A 25,759-nucleotide genomic window follows, 5' to 3' on the forward strand; every position below is an offset into this window, starting at 1 on the left:
ACAAATCCGTGGATTCGCGGCTGATTCTTGCCTCGGCCCACCAAGAATCGGCCAACAGTCGGGGCGGTGGTTGAATTCAGGGGGTCGTGTTTGCACGAAATACGCCCGTAGTATTGAGTTTTCGCTCTTTGCCTCGTTTTTTCCAAATCCCGAGCCCCGAGGAATTTCTTGGCAACCGGCTCCACCTTGCCATTTATTTCCGCGTCTGCTTCTTTTCCACATTTTCTCTTTCTTCTCTCTGTCGGCCGTTGGACTGTCTGGCGCGACGAAACGCGACGAAACGCGACGAAACGAACAAACAACTCGCGTTTTCGTGTAAACGTATTTCAGCAGTATCGACGATCGAAGTTGTTGGAATTACCGCAAGCGCGGGGTGGTAGGCCGCTTTTACGAATACATTACGCGTCTTCGTACTGCGCTGCCACGATCGTATCGTCGCAAGATATCCGGTACGAGGTTTCGTCCAATTTTCTGACCAATTTATTCGAAAATTTCGACAATGCCGATGTAAATGGAAAGATCGTGGATATTAACGTACGACGTTGAATTCGTTACTTCTTCGTGAGATATTTTCGCGTATTATTTTTCAACATCTTTATCGCGTATTCCGCATCGTTATATCGCATAAGCAAATAATTCTAATTAATTACGATCGTTTTGCGATAATGTAGATCAATTACCAGGTTTTGTACGAGACATTTTACGCGTCTATGATATTTCAACGATATTCGCTCGTTTCTTCCTATAATTAATGATTTTTGTGCCATGGAGCCGTGATTATTTGCGGTATACGCAATACGCGGCGAAACGCATCCGACTTTGATGATTTCGCGAAATAATTAATACGACGAATAATTGCGAGATCATTATACGCTCGAAGCTTAATTAAACCTTTTAAATTCTCAGAATTTCTCAGTTAAATTTGATTTCCATTAATTTCTATCCGTGGATTTAAAATTGGAATGCAAGTAATTGGTCACGTAGGAAGCAGCGGGGAATGGTTCAAGCGGGAAAAAAAGGTGCGTAGCTTCGTTTCCGGTCGTGGACAGGGAAGAGCGACGAACTCGTCCGTGTAACGCAGTGTAAAACAAGCCAATTACACGCTGCACACTCTCCCTTCGCTGTGTCCGACCGAATTAAACGCTGCAGAAGAGGCGACTATGCAAACGAGACCGTCTACGAGACTAATATCGGCCTTGTCGTCGCGCCTCCAAAGAAAATTCAACGATTTTTGGAGCCAGTCGATGTACGAAGCAGCCACTGGACCATGCGACTCGGCCTCGTTCCCCGAATAAGCGATTAAAATGCTAATCTCTCTTGTTCCGCGTCTCGCGCGCCTCCTTATGACTCTATTTCGCTCTTTCTCCTTTTTTGAGTTGCTAGTGCGTGGCGGATAGAATAACGTGAGATCATCGAGGGCTGACGACGATGTACAGCGACTACGAAAAACACTAGCGCGTGATCTCGTTCAGTCGGTCGACGGTTTTTAGAATGGTTTAGATAATTAATAAATTCCGGTCGTAGAATTATTCGATATCGATGGAATTATCTCAGAAGATAGTTCGATATTGATGGAAAAATATCGGCCGTAGGATCGTTTTAAACGGTATTTTTTAAGTTCATAGAAAGATCGTTTCATCGAATAAATATTTCGTTTCTCACGCAAGCGTGCCGAACGAGCCACGCGAACGAACGCTGCACCAAAGTTGTAGCGACCATCGTTAACGCGGTTTGCGTTACGGCTGTGTTGTTTAGTTTAGACTAGTTTAGAGTCTCTGGGCGTAGAAGGAGGGTCATTTCGTTACTCGGCTCACGCGGTCGTACCACGAATTAAGCGGTCCGAAGGGTCACGACTGGCGTCGATCGTCGCGACTCGCAGGAAATTTCTCACGGTAATCCAAGAGGTCGTTTTCCACGGGTTCCCGCGACTCCGCAGAAACGACGAATCGTCAAGTTGTTTTTAGGGAAGCGGGTCGATCGACGGCCTCGAAGAAGGCAGTTTTACTTTTTCGAGTCGGACAGAATCTGTCAGATAAGATATCGCGATATTTTAAGAGCCATCGATCTCAATTGCATCAGGTTGATGGCGAAGCAACGGGAGCTTTTCCAACTCGGTTTTCCAAAGAACCCGGTTCGTATGGGACGTAGCAGCACCAAAAACAGAGAGAAAAAAAACAGGGAAGGAAAGCGCTGCTGGCGGTGCTGTTTTTTAATTCCCTCGGCAGAGAGGATGGATATTTACATTACAAATTAGGTGTTACTTGGGTCTCTTCCGCTGGACTCGTCAAAATGGTCGCCATGCTGATCACAGCCGGATTACACGGCCATGGCTAGAAGCACGGGCATTTCTAAAGACATTTTCCACCCCCTGCCCCTCTTTCTTTCTCTCGATTACTCTCATCTCCGTGGATTATTGCAATCTCGATGTTCTTTCCTCGAAAGTTCCTTTTCATTCGGATTTCAGGATTTCGAAGTAAACGAGCTTTCATATCCTGTCGGTTTGCTTCCCACTTTCCACTTTCCACTTCCCACTTCGCACGACGGTTCCGTTTTACGAAAGCTTCTTCAAATTCTCCGTCGTCGATTTCGTTGGTTAAAAAAAATTCCTTTGCAGCTTCCGAACGTTTAAGGGAAATTGAACGAAACCTTCTCTATCCTGATGTTGGAAGATGTGGTCGTTAGGCTGCGGACTTTTATACGCTTGTGGGAAAACAGTGCGTAAAAGTATAAAATAATGGCGAGAGTATCGTATTCGTTATATCTAGCGGGCGAAACAAGTTTTTCTCCAACTTTCGTTCCTTTAATTATGCTTGTAAATATACGCAGCTGTTGCTATTATTTCTTCCGTTCTTGAAAATTCAGGTTTTTCCAATCTATATTATCGCTATCGATCGCCACGGTATGCACTTGTGCAGTGTTCACAATTAGGAGATATAGACCGTTAATAATAATGATCAAATACATTAGATACACAGCCGCGTTAATTCTCATTACGCTATGTTATCGAACATTTTCATTTCGAAATAATGGAATATTAATTAACGTCGTCAAATATAAACGAAACCTTTGAAATATCTTATAACGATAACGGTAATTTCGCACAATTACTCATAAAATCGTACGCGAAGGGTCGAGTTTTTTTTTCACGATGGCAATCGGAGGGCACGAGCGATAAATCAAATTACAAAATTTTGCTGCAAATTAAACGTCTCTTTCCGAAACGTTCGAATCTTCAAATAAAATTTCAGCGACCTTACGCTTCGATTTTACATTTCAAATTTTGCTATTTCTGCGCGTCTCGTCGCAGTATCCGATATTTTCACGTTTCAAGCGTCCGAACGAGAAGCATTGGTATCGCAATTTTTCCAATTTTTAAATATCGTTGCTATTCTCGATCTCGGTACACCATCGAATGACTTGGAAAATGTGTGTACGCGAGAAAAGTCGATTCTGCATCGGATTTTCAGTCGCCGTTTCTTTAAAAGGGCAAAGGGAAAAACAAACTACGTAACGGCGGAACATCGCCCCGAGTGTTTTAAATTTCACCGATTAACGGGTTTCCACGCGAGCAGACATCGAAGCGTTGTTCTTCGTCCGAATACGTTGTAGAACGGTGCAGCGGTAAATACGGTATATATTAAAATACGTTATACCTGGCATAATAAAATAAAATGCACGTATGGTCGAACGGAAAAAAAGGAAAAACGAATACCGGAATAATTAGAGTTAAAGGCAACCGATGCGTGTGATCGTGCTTACCGAAACATTCCACGATGAAATTTAAAAAAAAAAAAAAAAAAAAAAAAAAAAAGAAAAAGAAAAAACTAAACGGAGAGAAAAAGAGATACCGATATCGCTAGTGAGAACCCTTACGCAATTTTTGCTTTCTTTAAACGTTCATTCGCGACGCGTTATGCGGTACTTTTAAATAGAAAAACGAAGGAAACACGATAAATTAGCACGCCGGATAATGGAATAATTTAAAAAGTAACTTTGTTATCGAGTATCGATTTACACGAATGATTTAACAGAGTGCTAGGTTGAAAATTTATTTGACGACGTTCGCTGTATTGCACTTTTGGAGTGTCGACGTGACGATATAATAATATAGCGTAAGAAGCTAGCAACAAGAATTCTCAATAATATGCTATGAGGCTAAAGTACAAATAAATTATTATTACCATGTGTCGCACTTTTCTGCCAATTATTAAATGCATGGAAAATTCGCGGTATAATTGTCATTGCCGGTCCCTGCGTGTCTATGCACCCAACCCGGTGATCCGATCAGCGGCTTAAAAAATCATAAAAATCAGTGGCGAGACAATTTGCAGGGGTCGATCTTTTATTCAGTTGCGACGTTAGTGTCGCGTATAATTTTCGACTTCCTTGACGAGCAGCACGGCGACTCGGTTCGCGACGATAACTTCGTTGGCCCGGCAACTGTTATACAGTTTCATGAATTTCCTTTTTCTTTTTTCACCCCCACTTCCTCGCCTTTTGCTCGCTTTTGTCACGTAAATCGCGGGCGAAAAATTCATGAGCCGCGCCACGGCGACGTTTCTGCAACGACTTTTATCAGGATCGCATTTTGTATACGTCCGCATTGTGGCCGGAACAATGGCGCGAGCCGCGACGATTATGTTGCCCGTCCTCCTTCGATACGCTCCTACGCCTTTGCATATTTCATGGCGGACTCTGTTGCTCGCGTTCCGCCACCATTAAAACTTTCCATCTTCGCCTTCGTTCCGATGTTTGTCGGTTTCCCACCGTTTCTTCGTTCCTTTGCCAGATTTCCGTTCGTTCGTTTGCTTCTGTTTCGTTTCGTCGTGCCATTGCATCGTTTTATAAACGATAACTTTAAAAAAGCAGGCGATTTTTCGCCCGTTTTTGGACCCGTGATTTTCCAACCGAGTTTCGTGCCCGACGATACCTCGCGACCTTCGCGAGGAAACCTAGGAATCCGACGGCGGTGGATTATCAGGTTGAGCCGACGATTAGTTGCTGGAATACAGCAGGTGAAAAATGCGAAAGGCAGGCTGTTTACGCACTCGTAATAATCGATATTATTCGTTTTACCACCAAATAATGCCATAATTCGTTATCTCTACTCTCCAATCGTAGCACCTAATTCTTCCAACTGTGTTCCTTTTTAAGAATTTCCTTCCTTTCTTTTCTTTTCTTTTTCGTTTCTTTTTTCTTTTTTTTTTTTTTTTTTTGTTGTTTTTACCACTTAATACATGCTTCGCCATTTCGACTCGTTCATCGTTCACGATATCCAGAGACGATCCTAAATCAACATCAGTTTCCATTCGATAAAACAAAACTTGGCGAGGAATTCAGCGACGTTCCGAGAATTAAGCAGCTTAGCAGAGAAAAAACAGGGAAAAAACAGGGGAAAGTTTATGGGTGATACGCAACAGCAAAGTCCCGAACTGGATTCCCGCCGTAGCAGAACGAAAATTCCGGTTCGTGGCTCGATTTATCGAGGCTTACGGAAGGCCCATTTTTCCCCTAACGAATGGTTCAACAACTTCCAATTGCGCACGACGCGATTATTACTCGTTATTCCCTTCCTTAATCCAAATTCCACCGCGTCCACAATTCGGATTTGCGCCAGTATTTGCAAGAATCCGTGGTATATGAACGGTGGCTTAGGGCGGTATTTGAAACGTTCGCTTTTGTTTCTTCGGCTCTTTTTTCCACCAACGTGTCCTATGCTTCGACCTGCTACATCTCGTTTCCCATTTTTGGCTCTCCCGATGAAAAGTATGTTAGGCGTTTCTTTCGTAACGTCCGTTTTATGTTTCTATAATTTTTCCAATTTTCGATTTTCAGGCCTCGAAAAGTTGCCAGTTCGCAGAAATTCGACCGCCGCAAAGATATCTTTACATACGCTACCACCGTTTCAACTACGTTGACTGCCGCTCTCACCCTAATGAGAAATCCCTTAATTCCTCGTTCAACGTTATTTCATCGCGACGTTCAAACGCGATACCAAAGAATAAACGAAACGTTCTTCCCGAAATATAATTCACTGGCGAACGAAGCCACAATGGAGTCAGAGATAAAGGTTAGTCCGGACAATACAATTAAAAATGCGCATTTCCGCGAAATATGAAATTTCACCGAGCACAAAGCTTGTTCCACTTCCGTAAACTGCTTGATTCTTTTTCGGTCTTTCTCGATGCATTGCATTACATCCGGCTGTTGTCTTTAGACACGAGTTCAGAGATACGAATTCGTTTGTTATCTCGGGATTAACGAATAGTCTTATACATAACAGTCTTGTACGTAGTATTATTACGCGTTGACACAAAGCAGGCTAATATAAAGGAGAGAATAGTGTGATTGAGAATTTGCGCTGCAAATTAGTTCTGCTCGAAATTTGAGAGTAATCTTGAGTTTTGACAACTATTTTAAATCGCCAACTTCGTCTCTTTCACTTCCGCCCGTCTTAATTTTCATTCGCTTCGCCCCCCCCCCCCCCCGCCCCCTCCTCTCTGTGTTATTTTATGTTTATCGCGGCGAATTTCGCTGACGTTCAACGCGACTAAACCGGGAGAATGAAAAATACCGGGACAAAGGGAAGGGCCTGGAGCGAGGATAAACCGAATTACAAAGGAATCTTACGTTGTACCCGTTTGCTGCGCTCGTTTGGAGAAACAACGAGCCTCCAGCGTTCGTTAAGGGCAGCGGTTTGTCCGACTGGTCCCGCTTAATCGAAACTTCCTTCCTATTTCTCTAAAGACGTTTCGCAATTTGTCATTTCCTCTGCCCCTTTTAACTGTTTCGCTTCGTATTAACCGCGTTGTCTTTAATGTGACGGTAATTCGAACGTTTAATTGGCATGGAGAAATTGGCTAGTGTAAAGGGATTGGAAGATTGATCATCTGACGGTGTAACAAGATGACGCTAAACGAAAGCTTATGGTGGTTATGCAAAGAGGCAGACGGCGTACGCACTCGCTGTTAACAAACATTTCGGACCAGACCAGAAAGCAGTCACAAGTGATTGGAATCGCACGCGATGTACCGAATTTGAATCGAAGATAGATTTCGCTGTTGAAATTGAGGAACATTTACCATTGACGTTTTTACCATTGACCGAAAGGTTCGGCAGAAAGTTCGCTCGCGAGCAAAACAACGGTAAAACCATGGCGAAAGGCAAATTCGTTTGAAGGGAACGCGGCTAATCCATAAAGAAAAGAGAGGAACGTACGAAAGACAGAAAACGGTAATTCGGGTAGAATGGTCGGCGTGGGGTCGCCATAATCCGTCGCCCGTGATCCTTTGCGCGATTAGCGTGGCGGCCAGGAAATTCTCCCTTTCGCGGTACAAACAGAATTAAAAGCGACCTGGCCCCTCGACGCTTGCGTTAAACGTGATTAAATATCAAAGCCAGTCGTCTCTGCAGCCCTTAACCTGCATCTCACCCCTCACGCTCCATTATGCGGGGGTTAATTAGGACCGGCGGCCATAGGGCGGAAAAGAGGCGGCGGATCAACGACGAACCGCGGACAAGCGACTCGATTTTCTTTCTTCAATTTCACGACAAAAGAACGTCTGTTGCAACTTGCAACCTTTTTTTTCTCCTGCCGTGAATTAACGCGATTTCCTTGAAATTCGCGGCCAAGCTATACGCACACACTATTTCGTGAAAATATTCGAAACATTCGTTGTAGGTATGTTCGCGTTTCTCTTATTTGCCATTTTTTCATTTCACCGATTTAGATGTCAATTTTATTTTAGCAAAGTTTATTATCTGATTAATTAATTTTACTATGCTAAAACTTGCCAGATTTATCTCACCAACGATCGATCGATTTCGTTAATTCGCGCAATTTACATAGGACAAGTACTATTTCACAGAGAAGTGCTATTTCACAGAGATCGGAAAAGTATCGAAACGGTCGATTAACGAACTTTGATATTCAGCGTGAAACTTGAAATATCGATTCATCGAGTTATATGGTCGGTAAATTTGTACAGAAACAGTCATTTGACACAGTCGTGCGGTACAATAGCGATCGATTATTTCATTTCGTCGATAATTAATTAGTAATCAGTTGCAGAAGCAATTATCCAGAGTCATTTCATGCTGGAAGCAATCAGACACACGTATCTAGACAATCGATAATTAGTCGGTAAATAATCATTTAGTATCACCCGGTCACTCTGCAAGCAATCAGGCTTCCAATTCGATATTCCAAGTCGGATCGGTCAACATCCTAAGCACTTAGGCTTCCGATATTGCTCAGCAGTCAGTCAAACTCAATCTGCATAGTTTCAACGTACGAACGATTGTTACTTGATTTATTAATTATTATTATCACATCGTCGTTATTATTCTATCGGAATTGTCAATGTGAATTTTCGAAATAAAAAGCATCCAGTTATCGGATAAGCTGTTATAATAGAACACGTGTTTTCTCTACGAACATTCGGAAACAGATCGTTACGCACGTATGGAACGTTAAAGGACAGTCAAAGCATTCGCGTAATTTTCGTCAAAGAGACCAATTTGAACGTCAGTTTAGTTTAGTCAGTTTGCTTGATTAGTTAATTAGTAGATCTCTATTGAAATCGGTAATGCGTACAACGACATTGTCGATTCGAAGAAACCCCTCGAATTACATCGATTAATTGGTTAAATAGATCATGTTATTAGACAGATATCAATTCGACGAAGAAAGTCGCGAAATATCCATGAAATTTCAAAACGAAACTGTTCTATGTACTTAGGTACGTGTTTGAAAATTCGCCGAATATCGTATGTGTGCATGCATACCTAATTAATTATAGGTTTCAGGTAAATTCCAAGTATCTTTGACGCAACATTCAAAGCCAATCCATTCGACTATTCATAGATTTTGAAATTTCTATCGAAATCGAGTCTGCGCTAAAAAGGCAGTCAAGATATGCAATCGTAATCGAATCTTTATCTCCGAAGCAATATATGAAGCACCGTACGTCCTATTTAAACGGAAGCCTTTAACGTGGAAATATCTAGGAAAATATCAATCGTAGGAAAAAATGTTTCCGACAAAAGCTGTACGATATCGTTGTCGTCGTAAGGTCAAATAGATAAAAGCACAGCGTGTTCCTCTCGATACCGTACGACTTTTTGTCCGAAACATTTTTTCGCATCGCTCGTATTTTTCCAGATATTCGAGCATTTCCAGTTAAACAGAACACACCGTGCATTTGTTGATTCCGCAAGAAGATGGCGAATACCGGTTTTAACCACAACTTGCCTGTATCGATTCGCGTATCGTTGACATAAATCCAGTCAGCACACATACGAGCGACGATCTAGGAAACTTTGAGCTAGATTCAAAGTAGCTGGAACGTAATTTTCGTCAAAGGAACTATCGTCCGAACGTTCTCGGTCGATGCGTAATCTCCGCGCGGCTAGTTTCGCCGAATTTTCGCCGGAAGCTCGGCTTCGTCCATGGTTATTAATCGACCTAATTTCGAATCGGCGCGACGATACAGAAGCTTGCAGAGCCGTGAGAGGCGATCGCCGTTGCATTGGTTTTCGCTGATCAAATCCGCGAGGTTCTGCGGATAGCGAGCGGTTTCGTTTGCGCGACCGGTACGCCGATTTGGCCGCCGATCGAATCCTGGATGGCCATAGAGATCGGAAACTAGCGACACCGGCAGACAATCCGAGTCCTAATGGGTCCGTAAACATTTGCGTGCAAAGATCAAACGGCATACCGCGACCGATGTCACTGCGGCGCGCCGCACCGTCATCGAATTCGAACGCTAATCACGCCCATAGATCGACAGATCTCTGTGATCTCGCCGGCTTTCGTGTCAATTTCCACGTTATTTTCTCCCGTTTCCTTTCACTTTATCGGATAGTTACTGTTTCGTCGCGATTTTTGAATTATTTTTTTCAAATTGCTCTTCAGCGATCATCCGGACAATGATTCGCCGATTCTGATAACGCAGATTCGATTTGCCGGATAAATGTACGGATAGAACTCGAGTCGCAGGATTTCGACGATCTTCTAATAGGCGGTAGAACACGTAATTCTCAACAATTTTTTCCTCTACGTGTTAATAGGCGTCTCGTCCTAGTTCCCGAGATATTTGCGGGAAACTGTAGCTGTTACGCGTCCGATTTGTTGCCAGCGATCGGATAATTTTTTGCAAAAATGTATTTTGCAAAATACTCTGGCTATTCGATTAACAATGGGGCTTGTTCGCAGGCGTTCCATTGTGACTTTGAACGTTTTGCGATGGAATTTAGCGTTTTACGATACTTTATTCGAATTTGCTGCATTTTTTGTACTTTTCCATGTATCTCGACGTTCTGTTGCCCTCTGTTAAATTTTCATCCTTTTTTTTTTTTTTTTTTTTTTTTTTTTAATATATATTTTCGAGTGTTTTGTGTTATTATCCTTGAATATTTTTTATATATATTCTTTTATACATTTTTTTGTCTTTTTCTACATATATTCTACCCATGGTTGGTATATTTTTCGTAGTTTTATTACATTTTCGTACGGTTCTTTATATTTTATCGAATCTTTAAACGGGTCTGGATTTTTCGAATATTATCTAAAGAAGAAAGGAAGCTTAAGCGAGAGAAAAAAATGTGTAAAGGGCGACTAAAATTTTCCGCTGCCGTATTTGAAGAAGAAACGTAAGCAAAACCCCCCCGGTGTTAATGGATTCTGCGATACATTCGAATCACGATTCTTCGGAAAACATGGAATCGATCCCGGGCTTTTGACAATTTTTCATCCTCCCGTTGCTCCGTTCTTGTGAAAAAACAAATTCGTTCGACAGCAAACTGTTTCATTTTGTCGTTGTTCTAAAATATAGGAACTTTGCAACGATCGTGTTCCTGCACACAAAGTTCAAATCGTCTGTTTTCCCTCTTTCTACGAATCTCTTTCCCGTCTCTTTTCCTACGTCTCTCTTGACCAGGACTATTAATTCCTAATAATGTTTTAAGTTAAATCGTTTAACGATGCTTTAAACGTAATAATAACCGGACTAAATCGCAACGATCTAATTCGATTACAAAGATAATAATCTCACGAATATAATAATAATTTACAGGTGTATTATTGAATCGCGTTTAAACGATTTATTCACGTTCGTACACGCGATATTACGCACGTCAGACAAAGAGGATAGAATTACGTTCGCTATCGTTTGTTTTCGCCTATTAATGGCTAATAATGTACGACTCCGTTTATTAACGAAAATTTCGATCGATTAAAACAAACGGATATTCCAAGATGAATTATAAATTGAATTAAAAGCTTGGCACTAAAGTATACGCAAATTTGTCGTTTCCTTAATTTTTCCAAACGATCGTAATAAATATCGGAAACTTATTAGTTAAAATAACGCGCCGTCTTACTTGGCTTCGAGTTACTTTCAAATAATTATAATTTATATAGTTTATATAGTTTAGTTCGCGTATCCAAAGGCTATCTATCTGTTCGTCGTCGGGATGATTGGATAAATGTCGGACGTACCGAGAATACATCTTGCAGAACGTTTTAAAAGGTGGTATTCCGCGGCGTGAAAGTGACGAATCAACGCGCGCCGTTCTCCTTTTCAGTTTTTCGAGGGGATTTATCGTCACAGATACTCGACGTTCTTCGGGCCTGTCGCTGAGATTCAGTAGACGCGTGTACCGCGACGTCGGCCGCGATTCTTCTTCTTTTCTATCGTCGCCTCTGCCAAACCGGTGAAAATAAGCCGACAGATCGGCCGGAAAGGCTTTCTCACCGAGATGGGATTCGTATCGCGTACGAGGATTTTCCTTTCAGTCGAACGTATGCGATTTTCTTCTCCCTCTTCTTTCCTGTTTTTTTCTTTCCTCGTTGCCGAATGCCTTGGCAGAGATTGGAATATTTTCTGACGAATTCGCGGTACTTGTTCGACACGTAGAAAACCGATATGGACGTACGTACGCCTGCCAATTATAGGGAGGGCACGGCCTCCTCCAAGTTCGATATAGAGTCAATAAGGAGAAATATCTCTCAGATTTGATACGAACTTCAGACAATTATACGGTATATTTTTTGCTACAAGCTATCTTCTTTTACGAAATTAGCTCTAGTTAAAGAAATTGGCGTATTTCAACGAATCGACGCTATCCATTCAAACGTCTAAACGTTACCGCGTCGGCTGCTTCGCGTACCTACTCCGGAAATTGAACCCATTTTTTCATTACCATTTAAGAGAAAACTACCAATTTTCTGTCAATTTTGGTAAGATTCTTGAATATTTGTCGAATCCGCCATATGAGTTAAACGCGTGCATCGTCTTTTATCGACGATTTCTCGCAGATTTTGCAGAAATATAACTACGTGGTAAATCGATTGCAGATTTTACGCGACGGTGTCTCGCTGACACTTCAAATTGGTCTCGCTCGAAATTCGAAAGCAGCCTTGAATTTCGCCGTTTGCCTATGGGCTATGTTCTTGCATATTCGATCGATCCTGTAGCTTAGACCGCGTTTAATCGAGTTGCATCGAAAGCGTAAATAAATTTACACGCTATTGCTACTACGTGTAACAGCGTACGCAAACGCTATCATATTCCTTTCAAATCATCCTGAAACTTCCAATACTTTCATAACTCCATCCAACAAAGAAACGTATCGAAATTTTCATTGTTTCACCTGCTATATTTTTGCAACTTTTATTTAACCATTTGCACAAAACAAATATAGAAAAAAATTGGATACAAGCATCGCGGTCTGTTGCAAAAAAAAAAAAAAAAAGAAAAAAAAAAGAAAAAGAAATTCAACCACCATGGTTCTGTTTATTAGTTTATGGAGTAATGGCTTGCGGTAAAGATGTTCGACATACAACCGTGATTTCGTTGTTTGCCAATTTTTTCTCTTTTTTTTATTTTTCTTTTTTTCTCTTTTTGGTGAAATCGATGTTTTATGAAAACCGCGGTGAAAAATACAAAACGTTATTCGACGAACACGTTTCCGGTGCGTAAAAAAGTTTAGACAACCAGCCAATATCGGCCGGTCGCTTCAATAATTATATAACCAGCTTTTGTTATCCCGCACGAATAACTCTCATAACTCTGTGTATGTTTGTGTGCGTTTATTTAATTTTTATATTTTCCTTTCTCTCCTTGCTCGCGTTGGAGATTTTATGGTAGCTACATTGAAACGTTAAAGTTGTTTCGATAAAGTTATTTTTTAGTTACTGTGTTGGAATTGTTGAACAGATAAAGTCGTTATACCGTACAGTTCTACGTACCGGGTATCCGAAAAGTTGCTCTTAAGACTCGTTACGCAGAATCACGAACAAACGCAAACATTCTTAATTCTCATTGACAGTCGTTGATCTCGCCGCGTTCGACTATCGTGGATTTTTGATTTTATGCGATCACGCGGAACAATTGGTTTTTGAAAATGTGACAGAGGCGGAAGACCACGTTTAATCGGTATATCGTTATTCTAACAATTGTAAGTAAAACCTCGAATACAGGTAATAAATTGTACGATAGATGGATAATTTGGAAGAGGTAAACGAGAAACTTTCTACGATTCTCCTCGGCATTCGTCTTGCATCGACGTTTTATCTATAGACAGCGCTGAACGTGCAAGACGGACGCAAGATTGGAAATTCAAAGTAGTTACTATGGCTTGGCTGCGTTTGACATATCCATACCGACTTGCAACCGCATTGTCTCTTTCACTAAGGAACGTCTTCCTTCGTTCTCTTCCCTTCGTTTTCTCTCCGCAACTTTATAAGTCCATATCCTGCCGTGTTCTTTGAAATTGTTTGCATCGAAGACGATGATGCTGTTTGGTTTTCTTCTATATTTGATTCCGTCGGTGTTCCACCTCCGCTGATTATCACGATGATCCGGATGATTAGTTTCGTACATCCTCGTAATAATTATAATAATCTTCGATCAGAGTCGACGGATATACACTGTTTCTCCAAAGACACTGTTTACTCCACTTTGCTCCTTTTCCACCTCCATCGACCGTAAAATCAGGCAGTTGATCGAACGGAAAGAAAACGAAAGCGAAACTTTCAAGAACAAGTTTCGTTCTTGGATTACGGCCGCGCGTTTCCTTCGAAAAATTAAAAACAAGAAAGGGTTCGAACGAAATAAGCAATAAAAGATAGTGGAAAAGGAAGAAGGAAAAGAAGGGGATGAAAGAAAAAACAGATAATTTCTCCGGATGGAACATCGTCTGACGAACGTTTTCGGTCGGAGATTCTTCTCGTTATTGGCTGGCTGAGTTTATTTTCCGACTGTTTTTGATACCCATCGTGATATTTCTCGTGGATTTTCCTAGCTATCGTTTAAACGCTTCTCAAAGCTTTCCCTATTCGTTCTCTCACTCTCTCTCTCTCTGCCTTTTTTGTCTATTTTTATTTTCGTAGGATGAAACACGGTTAATAATTGTATCCGTCTGTATCTGGGCGAAACAGTGAGTTGGGATTGCTTTTCGAGGGAAGAAGCTTTTTCATTTCGAAATTGGACGAGCTTTTGTAGGCGTTTTGCGTAACGTTCGGTTCGTTTGTGCCGTTTGCATCGCCGAGGAATCACGGCAGATTAAAATTCATGTTTTCAGTTGTCTGTTAAATTGCGAAGAAATTCGATTACGTGTGTATCAAATGGCTGAGCGAAGGAGACGGGGAACGTCGAGGCGAGGCCATGCCTCTGGCCATCCGTCTCTTCCTTGTTACGATTAGTTCAATGTTTTAATCGTTTCTTGAAATTGAAGAATATATAAAAGCGTCCTCCTTATAGGTCCGGAATTTTCTTGCTTCGAGAAAATTCAACCGCCTTCCGACGAATCTCGTTTTCGTTCCACCTCTTATTACCACGGACGTAATTATGAAATTGTACCGAAAGCTCGTTCTTTGACACAATTCGTGTCGTCATTCGGAAGAATTATGTAATTTTATTTCGAGTAACAATGTTTGTTCAAACACACTGTTACTTTTCCCGTCTTTCTCATTTCATATAGCATCTGTACAAATTTATATTATAAAATTAACCGCAGCAACGAAATTGCCATTGTACACTGTTGTTGTACGTTTTATCAACGATCTCTTCGCGTTTAGCGCCAAGATCTCGAATCCTCTTTCTTATCTTATTTATAATTTACACAGCCTTGTGCCGTATCTATCCATCTTCTCGTTTTATTAACAATTTCATCCTGCTTATTTCGCACAAATTCCTTCTTTCTATCTCGTCCACGTTTAAGAATACTTTTGACGCTCGATAAGAAACCCGATCGACCGTCGATCGTTCGAAGCCACGGACGAAACGCTTCGCGGCAAAATGGTCGATCGATGAACGCAAAGTGGCATCTGCACCGACGATCATTTCGATCGCCGCGACTGTTTGCGGTCGTGGAGAATTTTGAGTGCGCCGCTTCGTTGGAAAGGCAATCTGTCGTATCGTCATCGATACGTAACTCGAATGCGTTCGATTATTTGCTTATTGATGCGTATGGCTGCTGTTCGCATGGCACGGCTGGCTCATAAACGTTCGATTGGACGTTTAGTTCCGGATAACGAGCCCCGGATTCGATCCGCACCGCTCGTTTTAAGCCACGCTTTCTCTGTTTCCCTCTTTCTGCCAATTTCCCTTTTCGATAGTCCCCGATGCTCATCGATGTCAGTTTTCTTTGATCCTGGCCCGTGTATCTTGTTCATTTTCATCATTTTCGCGAGCTTTATCGTCTTTAGCGCGAATTGGCAGAGGAAGCGCAGCGTATTTGCAATCTCAGTTCGTTCGAAACGAATGAAAAATTATTCCGGCGGAGACTGGGTAGAAATAAAACTGCGTAACGTCGCAAAGGAAATGATAAACTTTTGTATTTCAAACTGTCGCCGATAGCGAGCAATACGAAGTGTTCGAAACCTTGGTTCGATCGAAAAATGGCATAAAGCAACGATCGTGTTACGGTGCAGGTAATTAACGTTAAATTAACAAGCAGGCAATCGTTCCTCATTAAACTCGTTGTCTTGAAAGTTTGACCTGATTTTCGATTTTCAAGGTCTACGTATATATTCCTTTGATAAGTTTCGTTACTTCCAGCGTGAATCGGTATCAGTCAGCGTTTCACCAATCTTAATAAGCCAATTTGTAGCAAACGTAAAACTCTCTTTCTCTTTGTTTTATTTTATTTCTGACAGAACCGAGCTTTGCTTCGAGCTTGAAAATAATCGCTTCGATAGTGACTGCTGCAACTTAAAATTGACTTTGACCGTTCGAACGTAAAATTGATTTTATTTTCATTGCCTTGAAATATTAAAAAAAAAAAAAAAAAAAAAAAAAGGAACATCGAGAAATGCGATAGACGCTTTGTTGATACGTTTTGCGTCCTATTTTTGTCCGAAGCACGGAAACGGTATCACGATCTCCGTTTCCTGGGCGTGAACTGTAATAGGATTTTAAGTACATTAAGCACATTGCACGATGCATTTCCAGCATTCGGTAAAACGAAGTGAGCGCGTTGGGTAAGTTATCACGGTAACCTGGATATCGTACGTCTAATTTGCTTTCTGTCATCGTTCAGGATCGTACAGGCTGATTCGAAACTTGTCGCGTTTCTGTGTGCGCATATATGCCGATGTTCTCGAGCGTCGAGTCTAACGCTTCTCACTCTTTTCGGTCTTAGATAAACAGCGATAATTGAAACGGATCGTGCCGGCGAACAGATTTTACACGGTAATTTGTACTCCGTCGGACATTGTACTTTCCCCGTCGTATTATTATCCGGACATTTGGATATTTATACGTTTATGACAAATGTGTGAAACGCACAAGGAGTTTCTTCTAACTTTAAATGGCAATTGCAAATTTTGTAATTTCCACGTGAAAAATGATCGTGCGGCGAAGCTTGTTCTCTTTTTAAACGTATCACAGAATTTATCATTATTTACATTACGTACTTTTCTACGATGAATGAACTTGCGAAAGTAGGATCAACGTCAACGAGCCGAGAAATCGCAAGCACAGGACTAGCAACTTCCAAACTTCCGGCTACCGGAAGAGAGCTATCCGCTCGGACAATTAGACAGGCCCGTGCTTACCATTCGATCAATCCCTAATTACATTTACCTGTAGCTGCTGCATCATCCTACTCCAGCTTGGCTCTATCTACCGATTACCGACACGCGCGATCATGCTGATACGTGTCGCTGTGTACGTTCGTCGCACACAGGAACCCCGTACAGCCTGGTTCGTAGCCCATTTCGAGTGCCAATTCCACCGTTAGCGATTATGCTCCTCTGCCTCTTTGCGTTCTTGCCACTTGTACGACGCACTTATGCGCCTGTTCCAAGCTTTATGGTCGTAGAAGGACTGAATCGCGTGAAAAAGCGGAGAACCAACCAAATAAATATAGCGACGAGTAAAAATTTTGAAAATCATTAATTATGCAAACCTAAAAGAAAAGAATCTAATCGTTGTAATCTATTTTATACTAATTTAGCGATTAATTGATTTAATTCTGTACATCGCCGAACGAAAGTTAAAACCGTTCGAAGCGAATTGTAAAATGCACATTGTGAATGATTGGTGAGCTTTCGCGGAAACGGTGGTTGTCGCGGTAGTTCGATTAAACGATACAAAATCGATTGTCGTTCGTTGCTAGCCACGCCAGCGAAAACGTTTCGCCATTCTACGATATTAATGCCAGAAGCTTTCGGTGTGTTTCCGCGAACACGATTATAAATGAACGATATTGGACATCGAGAATGGCGGGAACAACGAGGAATTTGAAATATTAATTCGTTGCTTTGCTACATAGTTTTCAACTTGTTCCCGCCGCTTTTGCAAGAGATTCCAGCGACCGCCGATGAAAACGATAACAGCAGAGAGAAAAGTTTCCTCCGATAAAACCTCGCCTTTTCCGATTAATCTCTGCGCGAAGGAGCGCAGACGAATACGTTTTAATGGAAAAGATACGCAGGAATACCTTTGACCCGTGGCTTTAAGCCAGATACTTTACCGTTCGCAAATATTTCCACATGTTCGTGTATTATCACAGGGCTGTGAAATCTAAATAAATGTGAAATAAAAATTGACACGCACCGAACTCCTTTTACGGATATATCGCTCGAAATTTCGTTAGCGTTGTATCGCGACACGACCATCGCCAGAAACGTGGAACATAAAATGCACGATTCTCTGTCGCGAAGAACAATTAGCTTAGCGATCCATCCGCTAAAATCGAGCGTCGTCAGGTTTTTCGTGGGGGCCAGCCGTCCGCTTAATTTCCTTAGCGAGATTACGTATCGCTGGGAAGGAATTCTAATTAGTCAGCACGACGGCAGGCGCTATCAACCCTTTGCGAACGGCTGCCTGTTAGCCTACGATAACACGGCCTGAGCCACCCATTCGCAGGGGCGACCACAAGGCGCTTAGGGGTGCCTCGACTTAGGCCCGACGATGCTCGAACGCGCCTGCAAACCTGCCTACCCTGCAAAAATCTTCAACGTTCGTCGATGGACGTTTAAATCTTTCTAACTTTTGTTACATATCGCTCGAAAGTTATCGCACGATAACCATAATTTTCCATCTGATTGCATTTTTCTGCTCTTTGTTCCTTTATTTCGTTCTCCACCCAATCGTATTTTCCTATTCTTTATTCGTTCGTCTCGTCTTCGATCTCCTCTAGCGTTAAACGATTGCTTAATCGTTAAAACGACTGTTCGCGACGGTCGTGTTTACTTGGACCAGAAAATTTCTCCATATTATCTAGCCAGAATCTTCGCTTATTCATAATCTAAGAAATCATAATCACGAGCGAAATATCACGAGCGAATATGATTGCGGAATGTACGTATGGATGAAATATTAATTGTACGAATATGGACCACTTGCAGCTTCCTGATAATTTAGGCTACCTGTCTCGAATCACAAAAACGCTCGTAAAATACTAAACGATAATTTTTTTTTTTTTTTTTTTAACAATAACGTAACGTAATACAGATTTATAGAATATTCGCCGAACTGTTACCAATTCTAGAAATATTCGTAATTCACGCAATAATCCGACCTATTTTACAGGTGAAATCGATATTCCAGATTAAGTGGCAATTGTTTAATAATAATCTCCGAGTAACGGCAGACCTTTGAAACATTTATCGATCCATCATGAATTATTGAGATATTAATAATCGAACGACCCATAAATGATTCTCAGATCGAATCGAATCGCGATTTCCAGTTAAATGGAAATCTTTTTTCAACGCGATTCGCTCCAATACTTTCTGATAATTCGCTTGTGTAGGCTTACGGCGGTGTTCGTTGATCTATCTCGAAATATTCAGAATCCAATTGATCGCGAATGGAATGGTTGGGAATGGATTATCGCTGCTCGAATATGGACCATTTGTGAGCTTTTTGACCATTCGTGTCAGTGAGTTTATGAAATGTTGGTTAATCCGTTACGAAATATCCCGTAATCCAAGAAATTCTTAATGGATGTTGGAATTTCAGAATACGGATGGAAATTTGCGCGTGTCGTAATTAAAAGACAGCTGTAATTCGTAATTTTCTTTGGTATACAAGAGTGTAGCGTATAGACGGAAAAGATTCTGCGTTTCTGCGTCGACTATCCTCTTTTTATTTTTAAGTTCAAACGTTCTTTCGATTAAATTAAATTAACCGCCTTAATCTTCCTAGGTCACTGGAGATTTTCCTGTAACGAACAACCGTATTTCTGTCTTTTATTTTTAAGAATGCTTGGCGTTTAGGTCGGGCGAACGGAAACGTATCGTTAAGTAGATGCTAATATTTCTTCACGTTTCATGCTGTTACACTAATCTCTTAACAGATTTTACTTTCTTACGTTTAACCATAAAATTAGCTGTAGAATAATTTCTCTCTCTTAGTTGATCGTATTAACAAAGTTTCCCTACCGTATAACTTGCATTCTAGAGCTGTCCTTAACAAATTTTTGGAGAAGAGAATAAAAAGTAATGGAATATTATACTGTTGCAGGTAGACTAAGAAGAATTGTTCCTTTTTTTTTTTTTGCAAAATTCGGCGGCATTTTTTCGTTTTTGGGCGATCCTGCACCGAAGATATAATCAACGAAGAGCTTCAAAATTTGTAGAAAATAGTTCCCTCGCCATCGTGCTACCTTATTTTATAAATTAGAGTTGCGATCTTTGTAAATTGTAAACTATTGAAATAGATTTATAGAGATTTCTCTTTTTTTAACAATGTTTCTCTTTACTTATTTAATGTTAATTTATTTATGTCATGCGAGTGAGCGATACGACGAATCACGTGCGTTCTCCGTTATAACCTGTTAATAAATAAAATTTACAGCATTGTGTTGTAAGGCTATTTTCAACGAACAATGTAAATGTGTGTAATATCTTTTCAGGATTGATAAACGATGCAAAATGCCAACCTTGATCACTGAGCGCTACGTTTTATTCCATTAACGAAAATTATAAAGATTCCTCGCTTTAAACAGTGTAATCGATAAAAGCTGCGAATAATCGACGACGCACGTGTAATAAATTAGCGCGAATCGTTGCTCGAGTCGCAAGCAGGATCACGGCGCAGCAGATCAGCATTTCTTCTCCGATCATCGTACAGATCACCCTCGAGCACTGTACACTCTCTTTCGACCTCCCTGTGACCCCGCTTTTCGTGTCTTTTTGTCTCCTTTTGTCTTTCTGTCTGAATCTTGCACCTTCGTCCCCGCCATAATCACGTTCGTAGATACCCTCTGGCTGCCAGAATATATATACATATGGGGGATATTTACGGGGTGGTTCCAGACGTTAAAACGGTCTCGAGAATAACTCGTGTACAAAGATATCGTTCGAGGTTTACCTTCCAGCTCCATTGCCAATATCTGTTATGATACTTTACGCTAAAATATACCGGTATCGACGAAGCAGCTGACGAATCAGAATCAAGCAAATATACCCTATTGAAATATTGCTGTTTTATTGTTCTTCTGAAATCGTTGAAAAATGATTATACGAACGATAGTAGTGGTAAAAGTATTTGGTATAGCTATAGAAAAGCGGAAAATATTATCATTTGTAATTTGACGGTAAACCTCGAACGGCACTTTTATATACGAGCGTTTTTCGTCGTTTCAACGCCTGCAAACGATCCTACAAATATGCAAAATATATTTTCTCGCACCTTGTATATGGCGCCTTTTAACCGCTTGACTCCTCCATTTTCTCTCTTTGTTCTTTGTCCCTTCGAGTCGGCCATTTTCTCCAGTCGCTTCTTAACCTCTCATATCTGTCTTGTATTTATGTGTACGTTTTGTCTAACTCTTCTCTTTTCTGTTTTACTTTACAGAGATACTCTGCACAGCGGGCAAAAGGTACGAGCCTCCCCTACATTACAGTTGTCTCTTCTTTTTCTTTATTCCGTTTTTCTTCTCATTCTTTTCTTCACCGTTCCTTTTTCGTTTATTTCTTTCTCTTCTCCTCTTCTTATTCTTCTTGTTCTATATAGGGCGAGGCATATAAAATACGAGAATATTGAATATTAAGAGTACGAGAAAACGACGATAGGCAGAGTTGAAGCGTTTCGTAAATCTATACTTTTACCGGTATAAAAAAAAAGAAAGAGAGAGAGAGAGAGAGAGAGAGAGAGAGAGAAGAAAGAAATGCTTGTTAAGCTTTCTAAAAACGTACGAAACTTACGAATCGTTCGTCTCTCGAGGGTTTGGACGAAGGGAATTCTATCGTCGAAAAATTGGCGTAAACGCATCAACGTTGCCTGTCGATCAATCGTTGTTTTCAGATCTTACCAATATTCTCAGAAACGTTTAATTTTCACGTTCTCCGCGTATCACTCGGTACGTTCCAATCTCTCCCTTGTCTGTCACTCGGTATGTCTCTGTCTTTCTCGTCGTCTTTATGGCTCTTCCGTTCCTCACACGTTTTCTGTCTCTCACGTTCATCTCTGTCACTCACCATCCTAGAGCTGCTGTGATATTATTCGAATAATCATCGACGAAATATTACGAAATTTCTCTTACGATAGTCACTGACCGATTACAGACGCGATTTTCGTCGCGAAGGTGTTTATAAGATAGGATTTTTCGAATAACCGAGTTGAGAATTTGAGTCGATGGCCGACTTCGGACGATGGGAGACCACGGCGGAGAAACACGATTGTCGCTCGTTTATGGTTTTTCCAGGTCTACCAATTTCTTGAGAATGCCTGCAGTAAGCGGAATTCACGTCTAAGTAGTATAAAACAGGTATGAGAAGTCATTTGGTCCGGAAGAAGAAGGGAAAGAAGAAGAAGAAGAAGAAGAAGAAGAAAAAGAAGAAGAAGAAGAGAAATCAGTGTTTCGAAGTGGAAGAGCACGAGAGTTTCAGAGAAAATATTTATTTGTAATTTTTCATGTCCCCTTTAGGTTACACGCGCAAATTATTGATCGTTAGTGGATAAAAGTATTAATTTTTAACTGTTGGGATAAATACTCGTTAAAAAATAACGAACGGTATCCTTATATTCATCGGTAAAGACAAAACACTTAAATTTGGCAGCTGATTTAACATTTGGTCCGATGTCTTTATATATTCGTCTTTTATCTACGCTAGAAATCCAAGTTTTTCCTATGTGGTCTTCGTATAGGATAGCTTAATTATCTCCCTGATTTTGTTGGAAAATTAATATAATTTCAGAAGAATTATTAAATACGTTAATTTCCATTCTTTTAAAGAAATATTATTTCAAAACAGAACTCTGGCTCTCACGATGCCATATCAATTTTTCGATTCCTACCAGCTTTTATTCTATGATTCGATGAAGTACGAACCGTAGAAGATTGGATGTTTCGCATATTACAGCTTAATACATCTCAAAAACCTCGCAGAGTTATAATATTTCTGTTTCATCGTATCGATTAGGGATTAAATTTGATTATAGAGAGCGAAGCTTCGAGGCCGAACGAAGCAACGAATTTCTCCTGCGCTTTTCTTCTTTTTTCTTCTTTGAAGCTTCCTGTTGGTTCGGATAATAATAATTTCGACAATTCGGTGATACGTTTCGTCGACTCGGTGTTTTTACACAGAAAATGCGTCGATTTCGTTGGCTTTTACTAAAGTCGCGGGAAAATTGTCTTTTCCGACCTTCCATCGGCGTAGGACGACCCCGTAAAAGTTGACGATACGATCCTGCACCCGAAAATCTCCCTTTCGCCTGTCTCCGGTCTGCCTCGATTCACGTAAGTAGAGAGATTTTTATTTACTTTGTTCGCCATACGTCGCCGGCCCCCTCCTTGTTCGCGAAAATATTCGAAAACGCGACGATCGTAACAGGAATATGAAAAAAGGGTTCTGAATAACTGGGATTTCCATTTGCAGTGAAAATATTCCCCATAAATTAACTACTACTATATACCATACCAATAAATACCAATAATAGTTGGCGTATTTCTCGTCGCATTACGTTGCAAATGCAACAAGTTTTAACGATAAAGAAGCAATTGTCTTGCGAACTCTTCGTCGTTTTATTGCACTTTTAAGGAATTAAACGGACAATCTAAGCCCCGTTATCCGCCTACGCCAATATCAAACAAGGGAAAAAGCGAAAAGAAATAAAAGAGCGGGACGAGAGAGAAATAATTTAAAGGGAACGAAAAGGTTAGATCGAAAGAGTGACGAAGGTGAAAATATCCAGAATCGATCGCCAGGTTCTATATATAAAAGGACTGGAAAGGGTTGAGACGGGGGGAATGTTACAGCAGGGGTAAAACGTTCGAAGAGAATAGTTTATTTCTAGTTGCTTTCCAGCTGGTTACCCGAGTAAATCGGTATCCACGTAATACCTGGCTTTCCACGGGAACGTTCGGATATCCGATTATATCCGACTATGCTGCCTTCTCAAGGAGCATTTGAAATTTAAATACGATTCACCGTCTTCCGCCGTTCGATCCACCTTCTGGACCAGTTTCGCTAACACGATGAAACCGTGCTTTCTAGATCCGTCGTCGACCGGATCTCCTTCGCCCGCCAACCATAAATTCCTTCAAATTACCATGAATTATTTCATAGTTAGGCGTAATAATCTTTTTGGTAACACGAAGATTGCATTAGATACGTACGGGCGAATAATTTGAATTTTTCAACGAAACTCGGAGTCTTATCCATCTATCTGAGAAGGAAATATGGCAAACCGTTGAATCGAAGCTTTCTATAACTGTAAGCCATTTACGAGGCAACCGATGAATTCCATCACGGCAAGATGCTGCGTCTTTGGACGAGATTGGATCGTCGAATCGCTTCAGTATGTCGACCGTTAATTGCAAATGGGTATCGGATAAGGCATGTTGCATCGATCGGAACGCGTGGTAATCCGAAGGAGTAACGTCTAACGAATAACGACGTCTCTTGTCGTAGAAGCAGCGCCCGCCTAGCGTCGTCACGCGGCAATTTCGCAGAACGTCCTCCTTTGTCAGTCCGATCGACGATTGGATCTTGTCTAAAGACACGACAATTTTACGTGCTGCGATTCGTCTGTCCGACGAATGGCTCAAACTTACAGAAAGCAACAGCGATTATTTCGATCGACTCGACTCGACTCGCTGTATCTTTTTTCAAAATACACCTCCGGTTTCATTGAAAAATTTCGAAAAAATAAATTAAACGAAATCAAACGAATTTGTACGGTCATTAGCAAGTCGTTGTAAGCGAGTGCAGCGACGATCTTTTTTCAAGACGGAATTTCTGGAGTTTCTCGATTTGAAAGGAAATCCGCACGACATAACGCGCAACCTAATAATAGAGTGAAACGGAAAATTTAGTATCGATTACTTGGCAAGTATCATGGCGGCGAATTTGGCAAAGACACGCAGTAATTGGTACACGTCAAACGCACACGTAACACAAAGCGCATTTCTACCGTCGATGGTTTGCGTTTGAAAAAGTCGAAACCCAGCCGCGGCTGAATTCGACAGAAAATTGATCTGTTATTGCATAGAATTATTAAAAAAGGAGGAAACCATTGGCAGAGCAGGGAGAAGGTCGCGATGCAATCAGAAATCGTATAATTGATTAAAGAGAGAGGAAAAAGTATCTAATAAACTGTTTTTTTTCAGGATAGACATTTTTTTCTTAAACGCAGCGTTCACTGTGTTCAGCGAAGATCATATCGATAAGTGGAATAATGATTCCAAGTTACGCGTTATTCGCGAAGTAAATTTGTTAAGTCAATTAATTCAATTCTCCGAGTAAAAGCAGACGAGGAACGTTGTTTGAATGTTGATCTCGCAATCAAAGAAATTCGTCGGAAGGGGGAATCCCAAAAGTGGAAAAAGACGAGAGCGCAAAGGAAGAAAAAAAGGACAAAAATTACTACGGCTCGCGCTCGATAACAAGTTTTCAACTCGATATCGCGAACGTTATACGAAATATCGGAAACATCTTAAAGATACAAGATTCCAAAGAAAAGGAAAACAAGGAGACCGTGAAGCTTCGAAAAATTATACAGCGATGAAAGTGAATTCGATTTAATTGTATTCGAGCGTATTCGACGTCCCAAAGTCCCAAAATTCAAGACAAAAAGAAAGTACGAGCCCCCGTGAAGCTGCAAAGATGTTTCAGAGTAACGAAAATCCGTCAGAAGCGAATTTTCCCTACTCTTCTAACCGTTCGAACGGCGACAATCGAATTTCAACGGCGAAAATCCGCGGTAGGTTGGCGGACGCGTGTCGTCGCGGTTCATCAGGAAGCATTGACACATTCCGTCGATATTCCAGTCGATATTTTCGACGTGGCTCTGTGCTC

General features: G+C 41.0%; 1 protein-coding gene across 7 annotated transcripts in view; it reads left to right on the plus strand.

Moving 5' to 3' along the window:
• Positions 1-25,759, plus strand: part of LOC126874833 (polypyrimidine tract-binding protein 2) — a 419,953-nt gene that overhangs the window by 14,614 nt on the left and 379,580 nt on the right. Inside the window, exon 2 of one of the 7 annotated variants that reach the window (XM_050637312.1) lies at positions 21,315-21,339. The exons of the other annotated variants lie outside the window; for them this stretch is intronic. Within the exon in view, the coding sequence (XP_050493269.1) occupies positions 21,315-21,339 (25 nt within the window). The remainder of the gene's footprint in view (positions 1-21,314; positions 21,340-25,759) is intronic. 7 annotated transcript variants of the gene reach the window in all.

Source organism: Bombus huntii, chromosome 16, assembly GCF_024542735.1.
Source record: "Bombus huntii isolate Logan2020A chromosome 16, iyBomHunt1.1, whole genome shotgun sequence".
NCBI classification, from domain to species: Eukaryota; Metazoa; Arthropoda; class Insecta; order Hymenoptera; family Apidae; genus Bombus; species Bombus huntii.